At 44.5% G+C, this 20,263-nt stretch overlaps 1 protein-coding gene across 1 annotated transcript; it reads right to left on the bottom strand.

Moving 5' to 3' along the window:
• Positions 1-479: 479 nt before the first annotated feature.
• On the bottom strand, positions 480-19,670 carry sipa1 (signal-induced proliferation-associated 1). The gene is given in 17 exon segments (XM_063895053.1): positions 480-3,304; positions 4,563-4,641; positions 5,972-6,044; positions 6,543-6,641; positions 8,211-8,334; positions 8,431-8,557; positions 9,417-9,848; positions 10,742-11,016; positions 11,093-11,457; positions 11,460-11,698; positions 11,999-12,156; positions 12,336-12,439; positions 12,732-12,906; positions 13,395-13,583; positions 13,660-13,784; positions 14,235-15,842; positions 19,532-19,670. Coding segments are annotated over 16 exon segments (3,816 nt in total). The 5' UTR covers positions 15,343-15,842; positions 19,532-19,670; the 3' UTR covers positions 480-3,160.
• Positions 19,671-20,263: the final 593 nt, after the last annotated feature.

Below are 20,263 nucleotides of genomic sequence, written 5' to 3'. Positions count from 1 at the left end.
GACTCTTTCCCTCGTGGTGATTGCACTCATGCAAATAGTTAAAAAGGTAACATATTATTCAGTTTTAATCATTTTTGTTAAATCAAAATGACATAGAAGGGTAAAGTAAGAAATTGATTGCTTGACGTTTTACTTATTTAATATTGTTTTTCCTCCAAATCATCCGATTCCACTTATCAAAACACCTTTTCTTCTTCCTCGGCTGTCTATGTTGGTTAGAGAGTAATACACATTTAAAAAACCTCTTGAAAACTGGATTTGTTTATCCTCCTATCTGTCTTCCATCGAACACCTCCCACCATCCTATTTCTAAGGAAGTCAGTCGGCAATGTGTCACAAAACATCTGTATTAATTTATTTCCAGATTAGGACCGAGATATTGTTTCTCCACCCTCGTCTCCCCGTCCCCCACTCCATCCTCCCTCCTCGTCCCTCTGAGGTCATTGAACCACAATCAGATTTTTGTTTCAAATACTCCGTTGGATTTTCTGAGACCATTTATTTTTAAATACCAAAATAATCATCCCTTAGAGGAAGCGTATACGCCATTCAACACATTCATTTCACCTTGGATTTCAATGCATCATCAGTCATTTTCAGCACTGTTTTTCCTTTTAATTTGCTTTCAAAAACCATATATTTGTCGGTTTGCTTCTTGAACAATCGGTAGTACTCAACGAGCTTAGGTAATTCTTCAGACCAACAACACACATCTATTATTATCATCGTTATTATTATCTGTTCTTTCGTATCATTGAGTAACTTATTGACTTTTTCCTTGCACGGCGGATGAAAGACCAGATGTTCTCACGGTCTCTTAGAAAATCCTTCATCTGCTCACAAAAAACCCCTCAGTAAGTGAAACCAAAGACAAACAAATGAGGTCACTAAGCTGGGTTAGCATACATTACATTTTCTGATAGGCACAAAGTCAAACAAATAAGCCTTCACATAACACCAGTTCGACCCTCAGTTTCACTCATTAAGGCGTACCTAATGGTGTTTAGAGCTATGGCTGAAATAAAAACCATAAGAGTCACATTTAGCAAGATTTGTCAAATCATGGTTGATGGTTTCTTACAAAAAAGAAATGTATAACCACGCCGACCTTTCCTTTCTGCCCTGTTTCACATTTGTTTTCCTCGAACCTTCCCTCCAGTTTAAACAGCTACAAGAAAATCCACATTTGCATGATTAATAAGTTACATTTTATACACACACACATACAGAGGGGAGCCTGGAAGTTGCTTGGCACATTCTCATGCTGGACCAACCTCCTACAATCTAAATAACTATACTGTACAGGACACAGTCAAACAGGTCTTCCCACACCACCGTCTCATTGTTCCGTCGCGAGGCTTCAGCACGTACAGGAGAGGACGCAGGACGCCCGCATTAACACTTCTCTGCATAATCGTCCTGCGAAAAAGGAGGGCATACACAACCCCAATGCACTAGTTAACATGGAACAGCTGTACATACAGTATCTTCACATACTGATAAAGTTTAGATTCATAATTTCATCTGTATATACTGTTAATATGCTGGTACCAGGTATTCACAGTGACTCTAAAATTAAATTACAAGAGGAAGTTTAGTACAAGAAACAAGAGAGTCTGAGTTGAACGTTTGGCATCCCTTTTAGTCGGGGGTTTTAGTTTGTCGGACAGTTCGCTTTTATTTCGGTGGGATTCAGGAGAGAGCTGCCTGTCATTGGCACTGAGGAGAAGAGCTCCTCTGAACACGCATTTCAGTATCAGCGCCATCCCCGGTGGACACAAAAAGGTGAGGTAAGGGTGGTGTCAAGAGGGGGGAGATCATATCCGCCTCCTTATGTTGAGAAACACATAGCCTGGGCTAAATGAAGTGTACAGTACAGTATGTGCCCCGTCCAGTGATGAGTTAACAACAAAAAAAAGTGCAAGAACGACACAGGAACACAGATACTCACACATCAGGGTGGGATGGTAAGATTTCGCCTACCTCTACCACTCATACTAAACAATTACCCAAAATAGTCACTTGTTGACCTCCGCCAAACACAAAACATATTTAAATACAATATTCTGTATGAGCTCCAGGTGCTTTATTCTGAGCTATTTTGCCAGCTGGAGAAAAAAAAACAAGCTGCCTTTAGACGTTTGTGTTTCAGGCCAGCAGGAGGAGATCTTCTACAGAACGGCTGCTACAATAGTGAGGTTAGAAGAAAACAGCTACAGGCATTGGGAGGAAGCTGAAGCAGTTCTTTTCCTGCCATTGTCTGCGTCTTCACGAGAGGTATGACCCTTTTTCAGGATCCCTTTAATACTGTTTTCATACATACTTCCAGGAGGAACAAGCATGCTCAGTTCTTTTTGTTTCCAGTTTACTTCCTTTTCATGTATGAGCTTTTTAAAGATAGTCTCTCCCTCAAAACTGAGATGTGAATGGGCAGAGAGTGATGTCCTTACATAACAGGCCTTGCTCTGAGGCTAGTCAGTTAGCATCATTACATCTCTTGAAGTAGAAGGCTGCCTACAGGCCTGTCATTGTCACGCTCCCCCTTTCTTTTCTTCAGGGCCTTCAACAATATCAGCGCCGGGGCAGAACCACACTCAGACATTGCAACTACACGCTTGGCAGAGAGGAGAGCAATTACTACTGTTGACATATATTATCGGTGATATATATATACACTTTTGGTCATTTCAGATAAGACACCACCAAACATGCTATACAGTGTCTCTCAGTCTTAATTGCCACTTTTTATGCAAGTGCTATTTAGCCCAGCTTGTCAAGTATTTGAAGCAAGGTACAGGTAGAGATGCACACAAACAGACGCACACACACATCCACGCACGTGCTGTATCATACACACTGAGAGAAGCACTCTGGCATAGCACACCATCGCAGCAGCCCCAGAGCTGCACACTGGTCAGTCTATGAAAGTCATGTTGAAAAATGTATTTTTCGTTCTTTTTTTTATGGGTTGATTTGCATACTCCCTCACCAAAATGCAGGTCCAGGATTAAGACTGTGATAACACACAGATCGAAGAGGATGCGTGTGTGTCTGCCTTTGCAAATATGTACGAGCAAAATAAGTATACTGAGCGTACAAGCTCGTACGGTTTGCATCTCTACGCTGCTCTGTGTGTCTCTGTGTGCATGCAGCGGTGAGGCTAACAGGGCTTGTTGACGTTGCACAGCAGCTCGGTGACTTTGATGAGGCGAGCCACCGTGCTCTGAGACTCCTCCTGCAGCCGCTGGTTGTTCTGCCGGAGGCTCTGCACCTCGGCCTGCAGCACCGCCTTGTCCTCCTTCTCCTGAAAGACATCGGCACACAACAAAACAAAAGCCGTCGCTCAGATCGCTGTGGCAGGCACGGGAGGGGAGCGACAGGTACAGCGGTGGCTTTAAGGAAACTAGTGGGCACACATAAACACAGAGCTTGAAATAAAACAACAGCCAAGAGTGGAGAGCACGCTGCAGTGGAGAAAAAGAAACCCACAATCCAAAACAGTGCCGAGCTAATGAGACACTGAACTGATCATTTCTGTGACCGAAAATCAGATTGGAAATGACACGAGTCAAATCAGTCATTTGGGTTTAAGGTTGCTGGTCAGACTGAGTCAGAAACAAAGCGGCTATAACAGGGGAATGGTTGTTTTCATTATTGATTTATCTGATGAAAATTGGCATGATATTAGCCCAGAGCCCAAGGTGACAGCTTTAAATTGCTTGTGCTTTCCGACCAACCACCCAAAACCCAAACATATTAACTCTACTGATTAAATAAAACAGAAAAAAGCAGCACATTCGTTTCATTCGTTGCTTCATAAACGACAGACGATTTATCGGTTATTTTAATCAGTTTAATTTTCTTTTGAGCACTAAATGGGTATTTTATCCTTATTCTTGAGTGTTCAGAGACTCAATGAATTGTTGATCATTAGATGAATCAATAATGAAAACAGTATAGTTAAAAATAAATAGAAAACGTTCCATATAGTAGGGAGAAATAATATGTGTATATAATATGTGTAAACACAGAGACAAATACAATATTTACCAAAAGTTCTCAACACAAGGTCATGAGATGTGGTTGACAGCTCGACTTTGTGTTGAGAATTTTCCATTTCTGTTTCTGAATTTAAGAATAAGACTAAGGAATTCATTACATACAGGGTTTTTACATACATACATTTTTAGAAATGTACTAGAAAATATTGATAACAGCATTAAAGGAGTTGTCGTACATACATCTTTTTAAAAGTATGATATTTTAATATTTAAAAGAAAATGTTACTGTACAAATTTACAACAACATAAATAAATAAATGCTTTTTGAGTGTTTTTTTGTATTTAATGCATCAACAGTGAGCCCGCTGGGACTTGAATTGGCCGAACAGCCGGGAGGATTTTACGTAAACAAAAGCCTGCATGAGAAAATACAAATCGTCTCGTACAGAAGCGACAGAAGCTGAACAATCAAAACTCTTTTTCCTACCTGCTTACTCTCCCGTGGGGCTCACTGAAAAAATTATTACAGAACAGAAGAAACATTCATGAAAGTCAAAGCACCTTTTGCAGGTCATCCTGCAGCCTCTTCAGCATGGACTCCAGCTGCGACACCTTCTCCTCTAGGTGGCCTGGAGAGTCACTGCAACAAGGAGAGCAGTGACACTTCGTCAACAGCAACTACAGCATTCGTTATCGAAGAATACATAAATGGTTTTAAAGGCGACAAATCAACAAGATGAATGTCTTCACTGTTGCATTTCATATTAGGTATTTTATAATAGTTCTTTAGTAAAGAGTCAACTTTTCAATTCGTGTGATTGGTCGTCGTGCCGTACATCAATTGATAGTATTGGCTGCAGTTGTCAGGCAGAACCTTTCTTAAGTGAAAGCTACCATCCCATCCTACAAACGCTCCTTGTCTCCTGTGATCTAAATGGTGTGCGAAGTTCAAAATCTATTTGAGGGAGTTTCAAACACTCTCCCCCCTGCGTGGAAGGCCTTCACTGGACTCCTTTGTTTCTTTCAGTAACATGATGGCATCACTATGTAACACTTGCGCTTCTACTGGCTAGCGCTCCTACACATTGTACGTGATAGGTTAAGGGGCGGGACATCTCTAAGCGATAACCAATCACAACAGAGCCGGCCAGCTAACCAATCAGAGCAGACTGGGCTCTGGTTTCAGACAGAGGGTGAAAAGAGGTGCTGCAGCACAGGCAGTATGAGAACAATAAAGAGCCTTTTGAACATTAAAGCATGGAGACATGTCCCAGTGGAGGCAGAAAATACAAATATGAAACTGAAAATGAGAATAATTGCTCCCCTTAAAAGCTCATTTGTACAATTTAGAGAGATATTATTGCAGACGTCTCTTTTATTGTAGTCAACAAATATCATCTGAATCTCATTCTGTAATTCACCTGATAACTAAAACAATGAAACATAGACAAATGTTTTCATACTCTGACCTCTACACTACGTGGGGGGATAAAAACGTTGCCAGTGAATACTTCAGACCTCTTCTAAAGTAAAGCTTCACGTTGGACTTTGTTTATTTGTTATTGACTCATTTTTCTGTTTTACTTTTGGCCGATAGTTCTGCTCCCCTTGCCATGTGGAGACACAGCGGAGGAGAAAAAATAAAGCTGAAAAATAACATGGATCAGAGCTGGAATTTAACAAAAAGATGACCGCAGCAGTGAGTCAGAGAAGCTGTGCGTGTGTGTGCAGGAGTGCATCGCTGAGTCAGCAAGAGGGCTCTCTTTATGGGGAGTGGGGGGGGGGAACCATCGCATTGACTCAAACAGTTGGACGTGGCCGATAAAGTCTAAATAATTGAGGGAGAATAAAGAAGTAGAGCTGAGGAAAGGGAGGTGTGCAAAGGCTAAGTCAAATAGAAAAACCAAGACACTAACGACAGAGGTATTGACCCGTCTGGATCCCCCTGTGTGTGCTGTGTAGCAACCCACCTGTCCTTTGAGTCTTTCAGCTTGCCGTCCGTCTGGTCAACTCCGGCTTGGGAGGGGTCTCCGGCTTTACGGTCTGCGGAAGAGAACATCATCGACATTATTGAGGTTTAAAATGGCCATAAAGAAAAGAAAAAGAGGAGAGGGACAAAGTACGGAGAAATGTTCTTAGTATTTGCTGTTAGATATCAACTTTATCGTCAATTCCTCTATTTGTGTTACTAAGACAAAATCAAACCCAACTTCTCAAGTACCTACTCTTCATAAGTAGAAATGAAAGGTACTTGTGTTTTATTTGAGTGTCCTACTGCGACACATCTTGAGAACATGATCTATTTTAAACCCTTTTGAAATCGTCACAAAACTGACCAGTTGACTTCAAACAAATGATGTAGATTAAGAAGCCAGGAAACAAATAATTAAGCACAACCTTAAACATCCACAGATGGACAACTTCAAGTAATTATTATACTAAAGGATATTAGGGTACTGCTTCCACCACTGCTTAGCACAAAGACACCTTATCACACTATATGACGGTAAGAGGGGTCAGCACATATAAACAGTTCCTCACCCTCTCGTGACAAAGCCTCCAGGATGCTGCGGCAGGCTGTGGCCAGGTCGGCGATGGACTGCCACTCCTCCTCCGTGGAGTCCGTCGTCTCTGAGAGAACTGAGAGAGAGAAGAGGTTGAGATGTGTCACGCTTTTCTAATGAAACGCAGTGTGCATCGCAGAGTTTTTATCAGCTGTTCTACACTAACAAAGAGCCACCACTGGGGGATGCTGCTGTGTTAACGCTGGGGCAGAATACAGAGGGAGGAGGAGGAGGAGGAAATGTATGAAGTATGAAGGATGCCTGCAGACTTTATAAAACCTTTATTTGAGAAAGAATAAATGTTATTGGCAATATAATATCCTACCTTTACTCAATGTTATTACTGACTGCTACTTTGATACCTATATATGTTCATTCATATTCTTTATTTTACCATGGATGTACATATGTACGTGTGCCTTTTTATTTAATACTCATTTTATTTATTATGATTTTGCTGTGACTTCTTTGGGACAGATAAAGGATTTCTAATTCTGATTTAAATCATTTTGAATTTGATTTAATGGGGCTTACTAAAATGACATAAACATGCAAGAAAATTACCTAAATTGTATTTTAATAAAATCCTTTTTCGGAAATCTCTGCAAATCTAATCCTTAATTTTGTCTTTTTTTTTTTATTTGCTTTCCCCAGATCTATTAAGGCCTATATTTTGAACCTTTTTCATTTTAGCAATATCATTTTTTACATTTTCCTAATGTTATAAGTACTACTCTGATGCCTCTATATGTTAACTTGTATTCTTTATTTCCTCATGGATGTGTTCTTATTTGATTATATTTGTTTTAATTAATGCGTGCCTCTTTATTTAATACACATTTGATTTATTTTAGCCTTGTTTCTGTCCCTTTGCTGTGACAATATAAAGGATTTTCTAATTCTGATTTAAATCACTTTAAATGTAATTTAATGAAGCTTACTAAAATGACATAAAATGTAAGAAAATTACCTAAATTGTATTTTAATAAAATCCTTTTTCGGAAATCTCTGCAAATCTAATTCTTAATTTCTTTCCAGATCTATTAAGTCCCTTGTTTTGATGCTTTTTCATAAGCAAGGACTTCCTGTGAAAGAACGCGATGTAAAACAATCAGAGGCGGCCCCCGCACAAATCAGACGAGAGGATGAGTGTGCTCTTATGGCGACCAAATGATGAGTCTCGTGGTCTCAGCGGAGGCACAGCAGATGGTGTAAGAGGGGCTCCTTGATTTGGGGGCTGCCTAAAACTCAACCCCTCCCACCTCCCATCTGTCCCCCTTTTATCCCAGCCCCTGGTAGGGGGTGGCAGCAGAGCAGGGGTGATATTAGATTAGCGGAATAGGGGGCAGCGGGGATGAAAGAGGAGGGACAAAGGGGGGGTTGCAGTGGGAAGGATAATGAAGAGAGGGGTTTAAATCTGGAAAAAAGGACTCAAATCAGGCGGGGATGATTTGCAAACATGTGTAATTGTTCCATTTTGGCTTTACATGAGCAGTCAGCTGTCTGAGAGGGGGCTTTGTTTTAAGTCCAGGATCAGGGTCACGTAATACTGCTCTTTGTCTCCTAATACACATTTATTTAACATGCCATACCTTTTTTAATAAGCTTTATAATTATGTGCAATATATCAGCAGGAAGTACTCACTCTTGGTGATGGAGTTATGAAGACTGAGGGCTCGTGAATTCCTTTCGGCACGGTCTAAACACGACAGGCGGGACGACGAGTCGCTCACCGAAGCTTTGTCATCGCCAAACTCAGCGGCCGTGAACTGAAGACACAAGATGTAAAGGGGAAAGGACACTCAGTCAGAGAGGGAGGACGAGAGGGGAGAGAAATCAGAAGTCCTCTCGTCTCGGTCCGTCACCTGCTCGTCCTCCGGGGGAACTTTGGATTTGACGGCCAGGATCAGATCAGGTGTGGCGTCCCTCAGCTCGCCAGCGTTCTCATAGATGTGGCGTTCCATATTCAGCCCCACGTTGTCGTACACGTGCCTGACAAGGTGGTGGAGGTGGGGATGGGAGGCAGGGGGGGGGGGGACACAAAGCAAATCTGCTGTTGATGCTTCGTGGCATTTGTTTTCATCCAATCCAAAACAGAAACTGGAGCACTTAGACAAGTAATCCCCAGCACGGCTTGGACTCAGGCCTGATTGATGTTTGCTACACACACAATCATCTATCAGAAATATCTCTGATGCGGGTTCGGTCATATCATTCTGTTCTGCTTTTGCGTGACAATAAAAAGCAGTTTGGTGAGTTTCATATTATCCTCATGAATATTTCCTTTATGTACGATAAGACCCTCCCGTGTGCTGAGGATGATTCGTCCGGCAGATACAAAAGCTGTTTTAAAATATTAGATTTCCCCTCTTCTTGTGGTTTAATAGTTGGCAAACTTCAGTGTGAATGCCAGATAAAGACCTTGATACTTAAGAGGATGAGGGAATAGATAACAGAGACCATAATATAAGTGATTGGTTAATGGAAAACATGGTGGTATCTTGTTTTGCTTGTATTGCTGCCAACCATTAATGGTCTGGACAACAAGAAAGTCGATACTGATGAGCTGAATTTATACCGTGTAACCTCTAAAAAGTTACACTGAACATATCAATGGATAAAGGGATAATTGAAGTGGAATTTCCTGATGTTAAGCATAATTCGAGGCAGAGTGACACATCCCTCTGTGGCCTTTCTCCCTCTGTGTCCTTCCCAGGAAAAGTGACGCACCAAGTGAGATTAAATTGTGATGAGTCAGCCTCCGTTTCAGGATATGTTCGGCCATGTTTGACGATTTAAAAGCACTTTTCTTGATCCATTCTTGTTATATCTATCCCTCTCTAACACTTACCCATCAAACGTGTTGGTGTAGGACGGCTGCCTCTCCAAAGAGCAGCTGCGTGTGAGCTGCGAGCCGCCGCCGCCCTCCTGGCTCTGATTGGCCGGCTGGTCCTGCAGGGAAGTGGCCCGTAACAGAGGTAAGCTGGGCGGCGTGAGGAGCGAGCCTTGACTTATCTCGCTTTGCCCCTCATTGCACGACTGCCCTACGTCCTCTTCGTCCTCCACCTTCACCTCTGTCACGTCCGCTTCGTTGACCTCGCTCGCCTTCAGCGTATCCTCTTTCATTTCCTCCTCCTCTTCCTCGTTCACGTCCTCCTCCCCCCCATCCGCTTCCACCTCTTCCTCTTCCCTCTCGTCCAGCACCCAGGCCTCTCCTGACTGATCCTCGCCGGGTTTACACTCCGCATCCTTGATGGCCTTTTGGTACAGCTCGGAGAAACTTCTGTAGGAACAAAAAACAACGGACAAGCTGAGTAAGGAGGGAGTCATCACGGCTCGTCCAGATCTAGTCATCGAGAAGCCAAAAACAAATATGAGGCGTAGAAAAAATATTTGTCTATTTCATTTCCTTGGAGATTACAAGACGTTTTGTTGTTGCAGAACAAGCATCAGACTCAAATAAATAAGCAGTGGGACTCTCTGAGGCTGCAGAGGTGTCCACTTCCATTTGGTTTTATTTATTAACAACTCTGTCCTCAGCTGCTTCCTCCCTCCCCCAGGCTTCAGTTTAATGACAAGTTAGATGTTTACAGTAGGAGCGACTGTGCCACAGTGATTAGAGATCATTAGAGGCATGGATTGGTTGTTAGACAGCTGGTGTGACACCGACAGCGGGCCGTCATCAGCAGCAGAGAGTGACCCTGGAGTGACACCTCTCTTGTTTCACTGAACCGACTACCAACCCCCTCCTCCTTAGTTGTCAACCTCTCTCTCACCCCTTGCTTTATACCCAGGGGGAGACCCTCCCGTGTGCTGAAAATGATTTGTCCAGCAGATACAAATATGTTTAGCTGTTTTAAAATACTTGTTTTTCCCTCTTCTTGGAGTTTAATACTTGGCAGACTTAAGAGTGAATGCCAGATAAGGACCTTGATACTCAAGAGGATGAGGAAATAGTGAACAGAGACCATAATATCTTTGGTTAATGGAAAAAATGTTGGTTTCTTGTTTTGCTTGTATTGCTGGCAACCATTAATGATCTGGAGCATTAATGGCCTCCTCCTTCTTATTTGTCAACCTCTCTCTCACCCCTCGCTTTATACCCAGGAGCCCTTCCTCTCTGTTGACCCCAAAGTGCCCTTGTTTCCCTCTCCTCATATCTGCCGCCCCACCCACCTGCGAGGCTTGCCGTTCTCGTCCGGTGGGATGACGGTGATGTGGATCTTGTGCGCGGTGCGGAGCAGCCTGGTCCTCTCGTCGGGGCTCAGGTGGACCAGCGAGTGTCCGCACAGCCGCACCACACGGGCCCACAGCTGCAGGCCTCCGCTCTCGGCATAACAGAACCGCTGCAGCTCCGTCACGAAGCCCTCCTCGTTCATCAGGAAGCCGGGCTGCCCTACACCGTCGCGCAGGGGTGTGACCTCGAGAGCCTCGCAGCCCCGCGTCACCAGCTGCAGATGAAGATGAGAAGGGAATCAGACAGACGGAAGCCACCTCAAAGCAAAACTTTAACTCACAATCACCCACCTCTAGCCTCTGCACCACCTCTCGTATATCATCCGCCTGACTCTCCATCACACTGATTGACACAGATTCCCCACGCTCGTAGAAGATATCCAAATAGGGCCCCCCCTCTTTAGTCTCTGTGACCGCCTTCCAGCCGATGACATCTCGACAGGAGCAGTTAAACACCACCCCGCGTGTGCACCTCTCTATGAGCACCACCGACTCGGCGGACACCCCGAGCAGACAGGGGAGTCGGTGCTCCCCCGCCTCGCCTTCATACCCGCTGTTGACCATCACGGCCCACACCAGCGCCCCTGCACTGTGGAGCTCGGCCCCTTTGGCGCCCTTCAGCTTGTCCTTGCGCTTGCCTCCCAGAGAGAGCAGGGGAACTTGGTGGAGGAGTCGATGGGCGTGGTGGTCACGTAGTTTTCGGCCAGGTCCCTCAGGTATTCTTGCCGCGTGCGCGTGGCCATGGAGCGGAACTTCTCGGACTTCTCCGCTGCGTTTTCAGCGTTCACTGCCTTCGCCAGGAGGAAGTCTCTGAAGGCGGAGGAGCGAGGGAATCGTGCGCCCTTGGGGAACAAGGGGCCAAATAACGGCATGTCTTTAGAGCGTGTCACAGCCACCCTGAGAGGAAGAGAGGAATGACAGAGTAAGAGAGAGGGAGCAGCAGCAACACTCGATCTACGTCTTGTTCTGGAGTGCTCTGCTGGTGTGAAGTGCTCTCTAGAATTACAAACATTTACAGTGAGCCTGCTGCAGAGGAGCACAGATCTGTGTCCTGAGCACTACCATGTATGAAACGTGTGGAAGAGAGCACATAGTAACACCAATCTCAACGCTGGAGCCCACAGGCTGGACATTCACTTATTGACTCAAGATATTTCAGCTATTTTTGGGGTGTGAAAGGTGTGTTTTTTAACAGACCTGTAATAGGTGTTGTCAGAACACGGCTCGTGAACCTGGATGATGATGAAGACATGTTGGAAATGGGAGCGGATGGACTTTGGCGTGAACGGCAGGGCGCCCGGCTCCTGGAACACGATCGTCACGATGTCGTTACCGATGTGTCGCTTCCTCAGCAGCTGAAGAGTAAAACCACGGACACACAGAGAGAGAGAGAGAGAGAGACAGGTATTAAACCAGCAGGATAGAGTCATTATAGTAGAGTGGGATGAGTCATATATAAGTGTTTGCCATGTTTTATATTTCAAGATTCAACAAAATCGGGGAAGCTGAAACATATATGGGTTTTATTTTGTACCTGTTGTGTGTTGTTGGCTGTGTAGGGCAGCATCGTGGACACATGAAACATAATCTCATAGTCCTGGTAGCGCGTGTAGAGGGAGTGTGTCCCAGTCGAGTCCGCTACACAAGAAACACACAGACACACACACATCACATAACCAAACAGACACTGGCAAAATCAGAGTCAATCTGTGCGTCCCATCGGCTGCTCCCTGCCGCTCACTAGGGGGAGAACAGCTCTGAGATAGCAGCAGTGACTATGCTATTTTGCAGGCATTACTCCGATTACACGTGTCTAGATAGGAGTTATCTTGGGCATTCAGCGGGACACTGATGCCCTTCGGATAATGATCCTGTGACAAGGTGAGATACAGCCAATACACGAGGGTGTGTGGTGCGTTTTTCCGCTCACTCTTGTTGTCCAGTTGAGCTCGGTATTTCTCCCAGCCCTTCAGCCGCACGCGCTCCCCGAGAAGGTCCAGGAACTCCTCGAAGGCCGGGCCCGAGCTTTCGTTGTTGTACATGTCTTCCTCCGAGCTCTGCCCGGCGCGGCAGTACATCACCCCGACCTTACGCTGGAAGTTCAGCTGCGTTTTGAAAGAAAGAGGAGTAGAGTTTATAATTAACCTGCCGAGACCTTTCATCTTACAGGGCATATTGATCATTTGACATCTTACTCGCAGCTCAAAAAGCTTGTCTGGAAGAATTTACGCTGTGAAATGTTATACTCCTGCACAGCACACATTACACTAATACACCTATTAATCCCCTTTCATATTAAAGCCAGGCTGAAAATGCTTCAAACTGAGAGCTTATTTTAAAGATGTCCTTTTCTGAAGTAATCATGGTGGCAAAAGCAGTCAAGCTGAAAATTAAAGGATATAATAACTGCAGTTTTAAATCCTAACACACTTGATTAAACACTGTGGAGGTCTACACTTCAGACTGTCAGCTTTTCAGAAGAAATGACTGATTCTGACCTTTAAAAATTAGCTTTTTGCTGCTTTTTGTCCCTATCTGCTGTCCTGAAATGCTCTCCGTCCGACACATCTTTGATGTCAGCATCTGTACTCACCCCCTGTTCGTCCAGCTTCAGCAGGGTGTCCCGAACCTTGGGGGAGTTTGAGGCCAAGCGAAGGCAGTGCAGGTTCAGCTCAGGCATGATGAACTCCAGCAGCCTCTTGGGAGACAACCCCCGGGGGGTGGTGTGACGAGCGGCAGAAGGCACGGACTCCTCGAAGATGGATCCTCGCAGTGTCTTCATCTGAGGAGAGACATCACATGCAGTCAAATCGATTGGACACACACTGAACCGTGAGGTCAGGAGAGAGCCGGTTTACCTCTGTGGTGCGAAAGATGATTCGGTAATTGTACTGAGCGCCGCTGGATCCTTCTTTCTCCTCCCGACGGAAACTGATGGCCACTGGACCGAGGCGATCGTCCATCCCGAAGAAATTCTGGTGTTCTGTGATCACAGTCAAGAATGTACAACTGTGTCAGTGTGAGGGTTCAGATGTAAAGCTCCCTGTTTGACAACTACTAGAGTGCAGAGGGGGGGCTGACTCTTATATTTTATTTAGATCCTCCCCAGAGTTATGAATATTTTCTTTGAACCCTACTCTTAATGGCAACACCCTTCCCCCTAATATATTCACTCAGTTTCGTTCATTCCTTTATTTACTCTCAGGAGATTATTGAGGGCCGATCCTCACTTACTATTCGAGAAGAAGGACAACAAAACAACAAGGAAATAAACAAACAGACAATATTGAACACCATTATACCAATAATAAAAGCGACAGAAGATCTTTTTAATTGATACGTTGGATTTAAAAAATACAAATTATAATACTGTATGCATACTAGTATTTTGCATGCACAGAACCAGCAGGATTTGGACTCGCACCACACGTACCTTTCATGTAGAAGTATTTGCGATAGTAATGGGCCCCCAGGTCTGCATGTTCTATAAAGTAGTTGCTCTTCCCCTGCTGTTGCACGTGACTCTCTCTGGGCTCCTCCAGAACCGACACTGCATCGTTGGGGGTTCTCAGGCTGGACCAGAGACCCCTCCTCTCCTGGGACTGATCCAGCCCCACCTGCTCCTCTCCCCCCGTCTCATTGCGGAAGTGCGGGCAGCTGAGCAGGAGCTCGTTATCGTTGCCATCGCCTTCGTCCAGCAGCAGCGACTGCTCGGGGTCATCTGCGTTCACCCCGTTTCCTCCCCCGCCCTGCGCGGGTGAGGACGGGTTGGCTTGGGACAAGGGGCGCAGCTGAGAGGCGGCCGAAGCCCCTGAGGTGATGTTCTTTTTCCTCCCGATGCTGTCTCTGTTTGTGGCCGCCTCACTTAGGTCAAACAGGATGCTTTGAACGTCGTAGTGGGCGAAGTTCCTCACCCAGGCCCCGCCCCCGATGTTGTCATAGGGACCTGGTTGAGGGATCTGGAGGGGTTTGGCCTTCTTACTTAGACCTTCGGGCTTCGGAGGCTTGGCGGGTTTTGGGGATTCCCCGGCAGACACGGACAGACCCCGAAAGAATCCATCCGGCTCTGGAGGGTTGCCCTGCAGACCCAAAAGCAGGAAAGGGTCTTTGAAGCGGAGGGCGCTTGGACTCAGGGGCCCCCGATCGTCTGTGCCCAGCTCCTGCACTTGAGTCTGTCTCTCCAGTGAGGACAGGCTGCCGTATTCCCTGTGTAGCAGCACAGCCCCATCTCCCTGAGCCCCCGCACCCACCTTCTCTCCAACCACCCGGGCAGCTTTCCCCCCTGCTTTCCCTGAGGAGTCCAAGTCTCCCAAGGTGACATCGCTGTTACTTCTCTGCATGATGTGGCCCCGGCCCACGGACCTCAGCGTCAGCCCCACGCGGCTCGGAGTCAGGCTCTCTCTTTCGGCTCCATCAGCCTCTCTCCTCGGCGGCCACTCCACTACACCCGCCTCATGCTTCGGGTCAAAGTTGACGGTGGCAATAGGCGGCCGCATGTTCTGCCGGCGAAACTTGCGGATGAAGAGGTCATCTGACTGCATGGTGCCTGAGAAATCCACTCGGGTCCAACAATCGTTTCCCCACGCTGCTCCAGAGCGTTCTGCTCCTCCAGGAAAATGTTCTCTATGGTGCTGGTATGAATCAGGAGCGATTAAATACCCCAACAAATAAGCTTCTCATTCGCACTCCTTACAATCCTTGAGCTTCTTCCACCCTCATAGACGTATCTGTGAGGGGCCACACTTTGCTATGACCAGTCAACAACTTCTTAAGCGCAAATGAAGAAGATGGAGGAGAATATGCAGCTGTGTCTGTTGCAAGACCCCGACCCATGAATCAGTCCTTGTCCGGGAGAGCAGATGCGTGTTTTGGTGGCGCTCCAGTTGGGGCTTTCTCATTCCTGCGGAGTAAGGATGAGAGGATCACCGCTGAAGCCCTCTGAGTCCTCTGTGTAGGAGAGGCTCGTTTAACCCTTCTAACATGGCGTCCATTCATCTGCACTCCTCAGTGCCTGCTGCTTCCCTTTTGGTGCACTGGACACCTGAAGAAACAAAAAGAAAAACAGAGGAAGATCTTTATAAACTTCATCTTTCCAATCGTTCACCCACACTGCCACTATCTTAATCGACAGCTTCACACTCAACCCTGAGCAGCTTGAGAGCACAGAAACACTTAGAGGAGGGCTTTGATAAACAAGTATTGAATTTTAACAATAAGGCAGCAGGCCGGTCTGACGCGCTTTATTGTTGAGTAATGCCTTGCTCTCTCTCATTATTAGTCTTTCCTTTACACAGTTTCCGTTCCGAAGTTGTTCCTAAAATAGTTCCATAGCAGACTTAATGCGCACCACGTCGCCCTGCACACGCTCACAATAGACATAGTATTAACACAGGGGAGGGGGGGGGGGGGCCTTCCTGGCTTACTGACACACTGCCAACATAGGAGAAGTACATGTAAACTGTCTCTCACCCTCACACACGTCACAGTAACACACGCAGCTCTGCTAGTTCACTTCTGCACCAGTAGTTTGAATAATATATAGATTACAAAAACAGGTAATAACTACTGATGTAGTATTTCTGAACAGCTCTTATTCATTTTCCTAAAACAACAGAGAGTTTAAGAGTCATTTAAAGCCACAGTTTTGCACTGAAGAGAATCAGCCAGTGCTACTTCCCTTTTTTAAATTAATAACATCCCTTCTAATTCCTATTTTTGACTTCAACTCACCAGCAAAGTAGGTCTTGTTTCAGTCGGTTTCTGTTATCATTCGCAGCAGATGCCCCGTCTTTGACCAAACTGACGTCAATCGACTCGAGTTCAAACCTTTTGTCGCTCTCAATAAGGTATGAGGCTTCTTCCTGTCTAGCTTTCTTACATGCATCTCCCCTCTCACGCTTGCAGCCTAAAGAGCAGGTGCAGTGGTGCAGAGCTGCTACCAGAAAAGCTTCACACAGGCAGACCTACACACACAGACAGACCTACACACACACACACACACACACACACACACACACACACACACTATAGGAAGTCACAAGAAATCTTTGTTTCCCTTCCTTGCCTGCTCTCACAATCTCTCCATTTCCTCAAGTCTATCAGCAGATATTTCTATTAGGCTGCCCACAAAATGTCAGTGAGGTATCACAGGTTATGAGCGACTCTATTGGTGCACCATGAAATGCTTGTGTGTGTGTGTGTGTGTGTGTGTGTGTGTGTGTGTGTGCGTGTGTGCGTGCATGCGTGCGTGTGTGTGTAGGATTGTTAACGTTCAAACCTCAATAATGTAGAAGACACTGTTAGCAGGAAGTGTTTCTAGCTGCCGATATTTTGATTGTGTCTCCTTGAGGTTTCTGTTAATACAGAAGTGGATAATGTCTGCTCTTTAAAAACTGGAAAAGAAAGGCTTTTATTATCTTCTGACACGTCATTGTTCCATATTGTCTGATGCAACATTTGATCATTTTCAGCTTTGTCTTCTGTGGCTCTATTCTAAAACAAAGGCATGAGCTGTGTGACATCAATATTTGAAAGTCTCCAATGAATTGGCAAACAAACATATGTATAAGTAACTTATAATTTCATATAAATAAGACTACAATAACCCCAGAAAAGCTTTAGGTGTAAGTACTTGATGGATATGATGACATATTGGAAGAAATATTCAAAACTCAACACAAATCTGAACACCAAATCGAAGTAGGGCTGGGAAGGTGTAGTTCGATTTGGTCCTAATTGTAAAAATGTGCAAAACCACTGCCACTATGGAGCTCGTGCTTACGTGCAAGGAGATCAAATGAGTGTGAAATGATTGTATGGATAGATAGTGTTACAAACAGCAAACAATAAGTGTGACTAATATACACTTTTAGTCCTCTGTCTGGTTTAATGATGCGTTATTATTTAGTCTGCTTGAAATGATTCTGAAAAAATGCGATAACCTTTTTTTTTTAGCATCTCTTACTAGTCATGGCTTGTCTTGAATCTGACAATTCGAGACATTTCGTCCACGTTTCGTTCCCAATCTGACACACCGAGCTCAGGGTCACATAGAGAAGCCTCTGTGCATGGTGCCAGGGCTGCGGACATTAAAACCCTGCTCATGCATCTTTTTCTGGGAGCCGGCAAATGTTCTCAAACATCATTACCCATGTGGGCACAAATGATGTTTGTCTACGCCTCAGCGATCATTAGGTGCAGCCTCATCTGCATGTTTTTCATGAAAAAGGTGCGAGCAATCAATTTCCTCCGCTGTCTCTAAGTGGGAGTGTTGATTATTGGCAGCATTTGGTATTTTTTTTAAAGAAATCGCATATTGCCTTCATGTTGTTCCAACAGCAAACTGAACTTCCAGAAACACTAGTGCTCACTACCAATACTTGGACTCATATCACTCGCTCCCTTTGTGCAAATCACATATTCCTGAGCTTCTTAAGACCACCGACCCACAAATCAGTCCTTGTTTCCATAGCAACCGGTGTAGTGCCACCCTGTTTCAAAGTGGTATCCAGTCCAGCAGCGGTATAAAGCTCACTAAGAGCAAACTCAACACTTATGATATATAAACTACGACAACAGAGACAATATCTTTTGTCATGATTAACCGATTGCTTATTAATCACAAGATGGAGGTGGTTGACTAATGAAATCTTTAATTCAACACCAAGCACAGTGACAGAGAAGCATGTTGTCTCCATATATGTACTGGTTCTGCAGTGGCAAAAGGCTCACAGAAGTAAATTATAATTGTACAAACACATAAGAAAAAGCCAGGAAACACATGAGCATGTTTTCTTTTAGCTATGCTACCATCATGTCTCTAGGGATGGTCTAATTAGTTCATGTTAGCATGCTAATGCGCTAACGTACGATGTAAAACAGGGAGAACGTTATAACTTAACTAACATCAGCATGTTAGCGTTGCCATTGTGAGCATGCTGATGTTAGTATTTAGCTCAAAGCACAGCTGTGCCCGGAGGTTAACTTCACAGAGCTGCTAGCGTGGCTGCAGACTCTGATTAGTGTGATGAACAACAGCACAGTGTATGCAGTGCTAACCATGTTCATCTAGTGTAGAATCATGAGATACACATAAAGCATGAAGAGCCAACAGTATGAGCCTTCCTAACACAGCCAGGTTAGATTAGCTAACTCTCTTAATATGACAAAGTGAACGGTTCGACACCAGCGATATAAATTGGCTGTCTCCAAACCTCTTATTGTGAAAAATAACTTCTACTTGATAACGAGTTGTAGCTTCTTAGAACCTGGTGCTGATTGAGAAACGGGGATACCATACAACATGTGTAGCAAAAGATAACCAGTGTTTCAGATGTTGCATTTTTTAGGTATTTAATCCGTTTTTAATTAGTTAGGACTGACTTGTGATATTAATTGGCTAACCCTAACCCTGGTCTCAGAGTTTATAATTATGTGTAGCTCCATGCCTCCTTAAAATACTTGCAGCAAAAGAAAACCAAGGCCTTACTGTTTCAGATGTTGAATATTTTTTAGATTTTAGGACAGAATTATAGCTTTGAAGAGGAGCCAAACAGAACTTGGATCACCAAGTCATTTAAATGATTCACTTTTACATAATCTGTCCGGTGTTTCAGCATCCTTCTGCTAAAGCGATATTCAGTCATGTTGCATCTGTGTGATGGTCATAAACACATTCCCTTTAAATCAAGCAAACAGTACTTTGTGTGAAGAAGTCAAAAGATGTCTTACCATTATTGATATGTAAATTCTTTAATCGGATCAGACTCTAAAATCCACAAGACAACCATGGACACTGACCTTTTTTTGAATAGGAAGTGTCCTCTGACTGCATTACCTCTACAGAGAAGAGTATGATATAACCCATATAGAAGTACAAAGTGAAGAGGAACTGTTGTGTTGTGTCCCTGCCCCCACAAGTTTCAGCTCAATGTATTACTGTGAACTCAGTGTCTCTGCTGCATGCATTGGCCTGACGATCTAAATATCATTGCACATCCTCCTAATGCAAAAGCAGTGAATCGTTGTCATTTAAACGGCTACTTTTAGATCCAAAAGCGGCTAAAAATAAGACCACATAAATTATTGATCACCACTATAATGTTTTTCCCAGGGTAGTCTTACAACTCTGGCTTTAACAAAACCCTAATATGATCATAAATGGATCATTTTGAAACAGCAGGACTGACAAAGTGGCAATAAAAAAAGAACTTTAGGAAATTATAAAAGCTTTAGACAATAAACAGCAACAGGAAACTCTTTTGTTCCCAGAGCTTTTAATACAGCTGAATGTTCTCCGATAATAAACGTGTTTCACTTGAGCTGTGGTTACAATGGAGAAGCTGCATCTCACTGGTTTCAGAACTGCTTCCAAAACAGGACATCACTTCAGTCTTGATCCCTCTAAATGCTTCTGGCATGTTAAACTGAAAATAATCTTCAGAAACATCTGCATCGTTTCAA

This window comes from Eleginops maclovinus, chromosome 11 (genome assembly GCF_036324505.1).
Source record: "Eleginops maclovinus isolate JMC-PN-2008 ecotype Puerto Natales chromosome 11, JC_Emac_rtc_rv5, whole genome shotgun sequence".
Taxonomy (NCBI): Eukaryota; Metazoa; Chordata; class Actinopteri; order Perciformes; family Eleginopidae; genus Eleginops; species Eleginops maclovinus.
The sequence above is the reverse complement of the archived record's forward strand: the minus strand, read 5'-3'. Positions and strand labels throughout refer to the sequence as shown.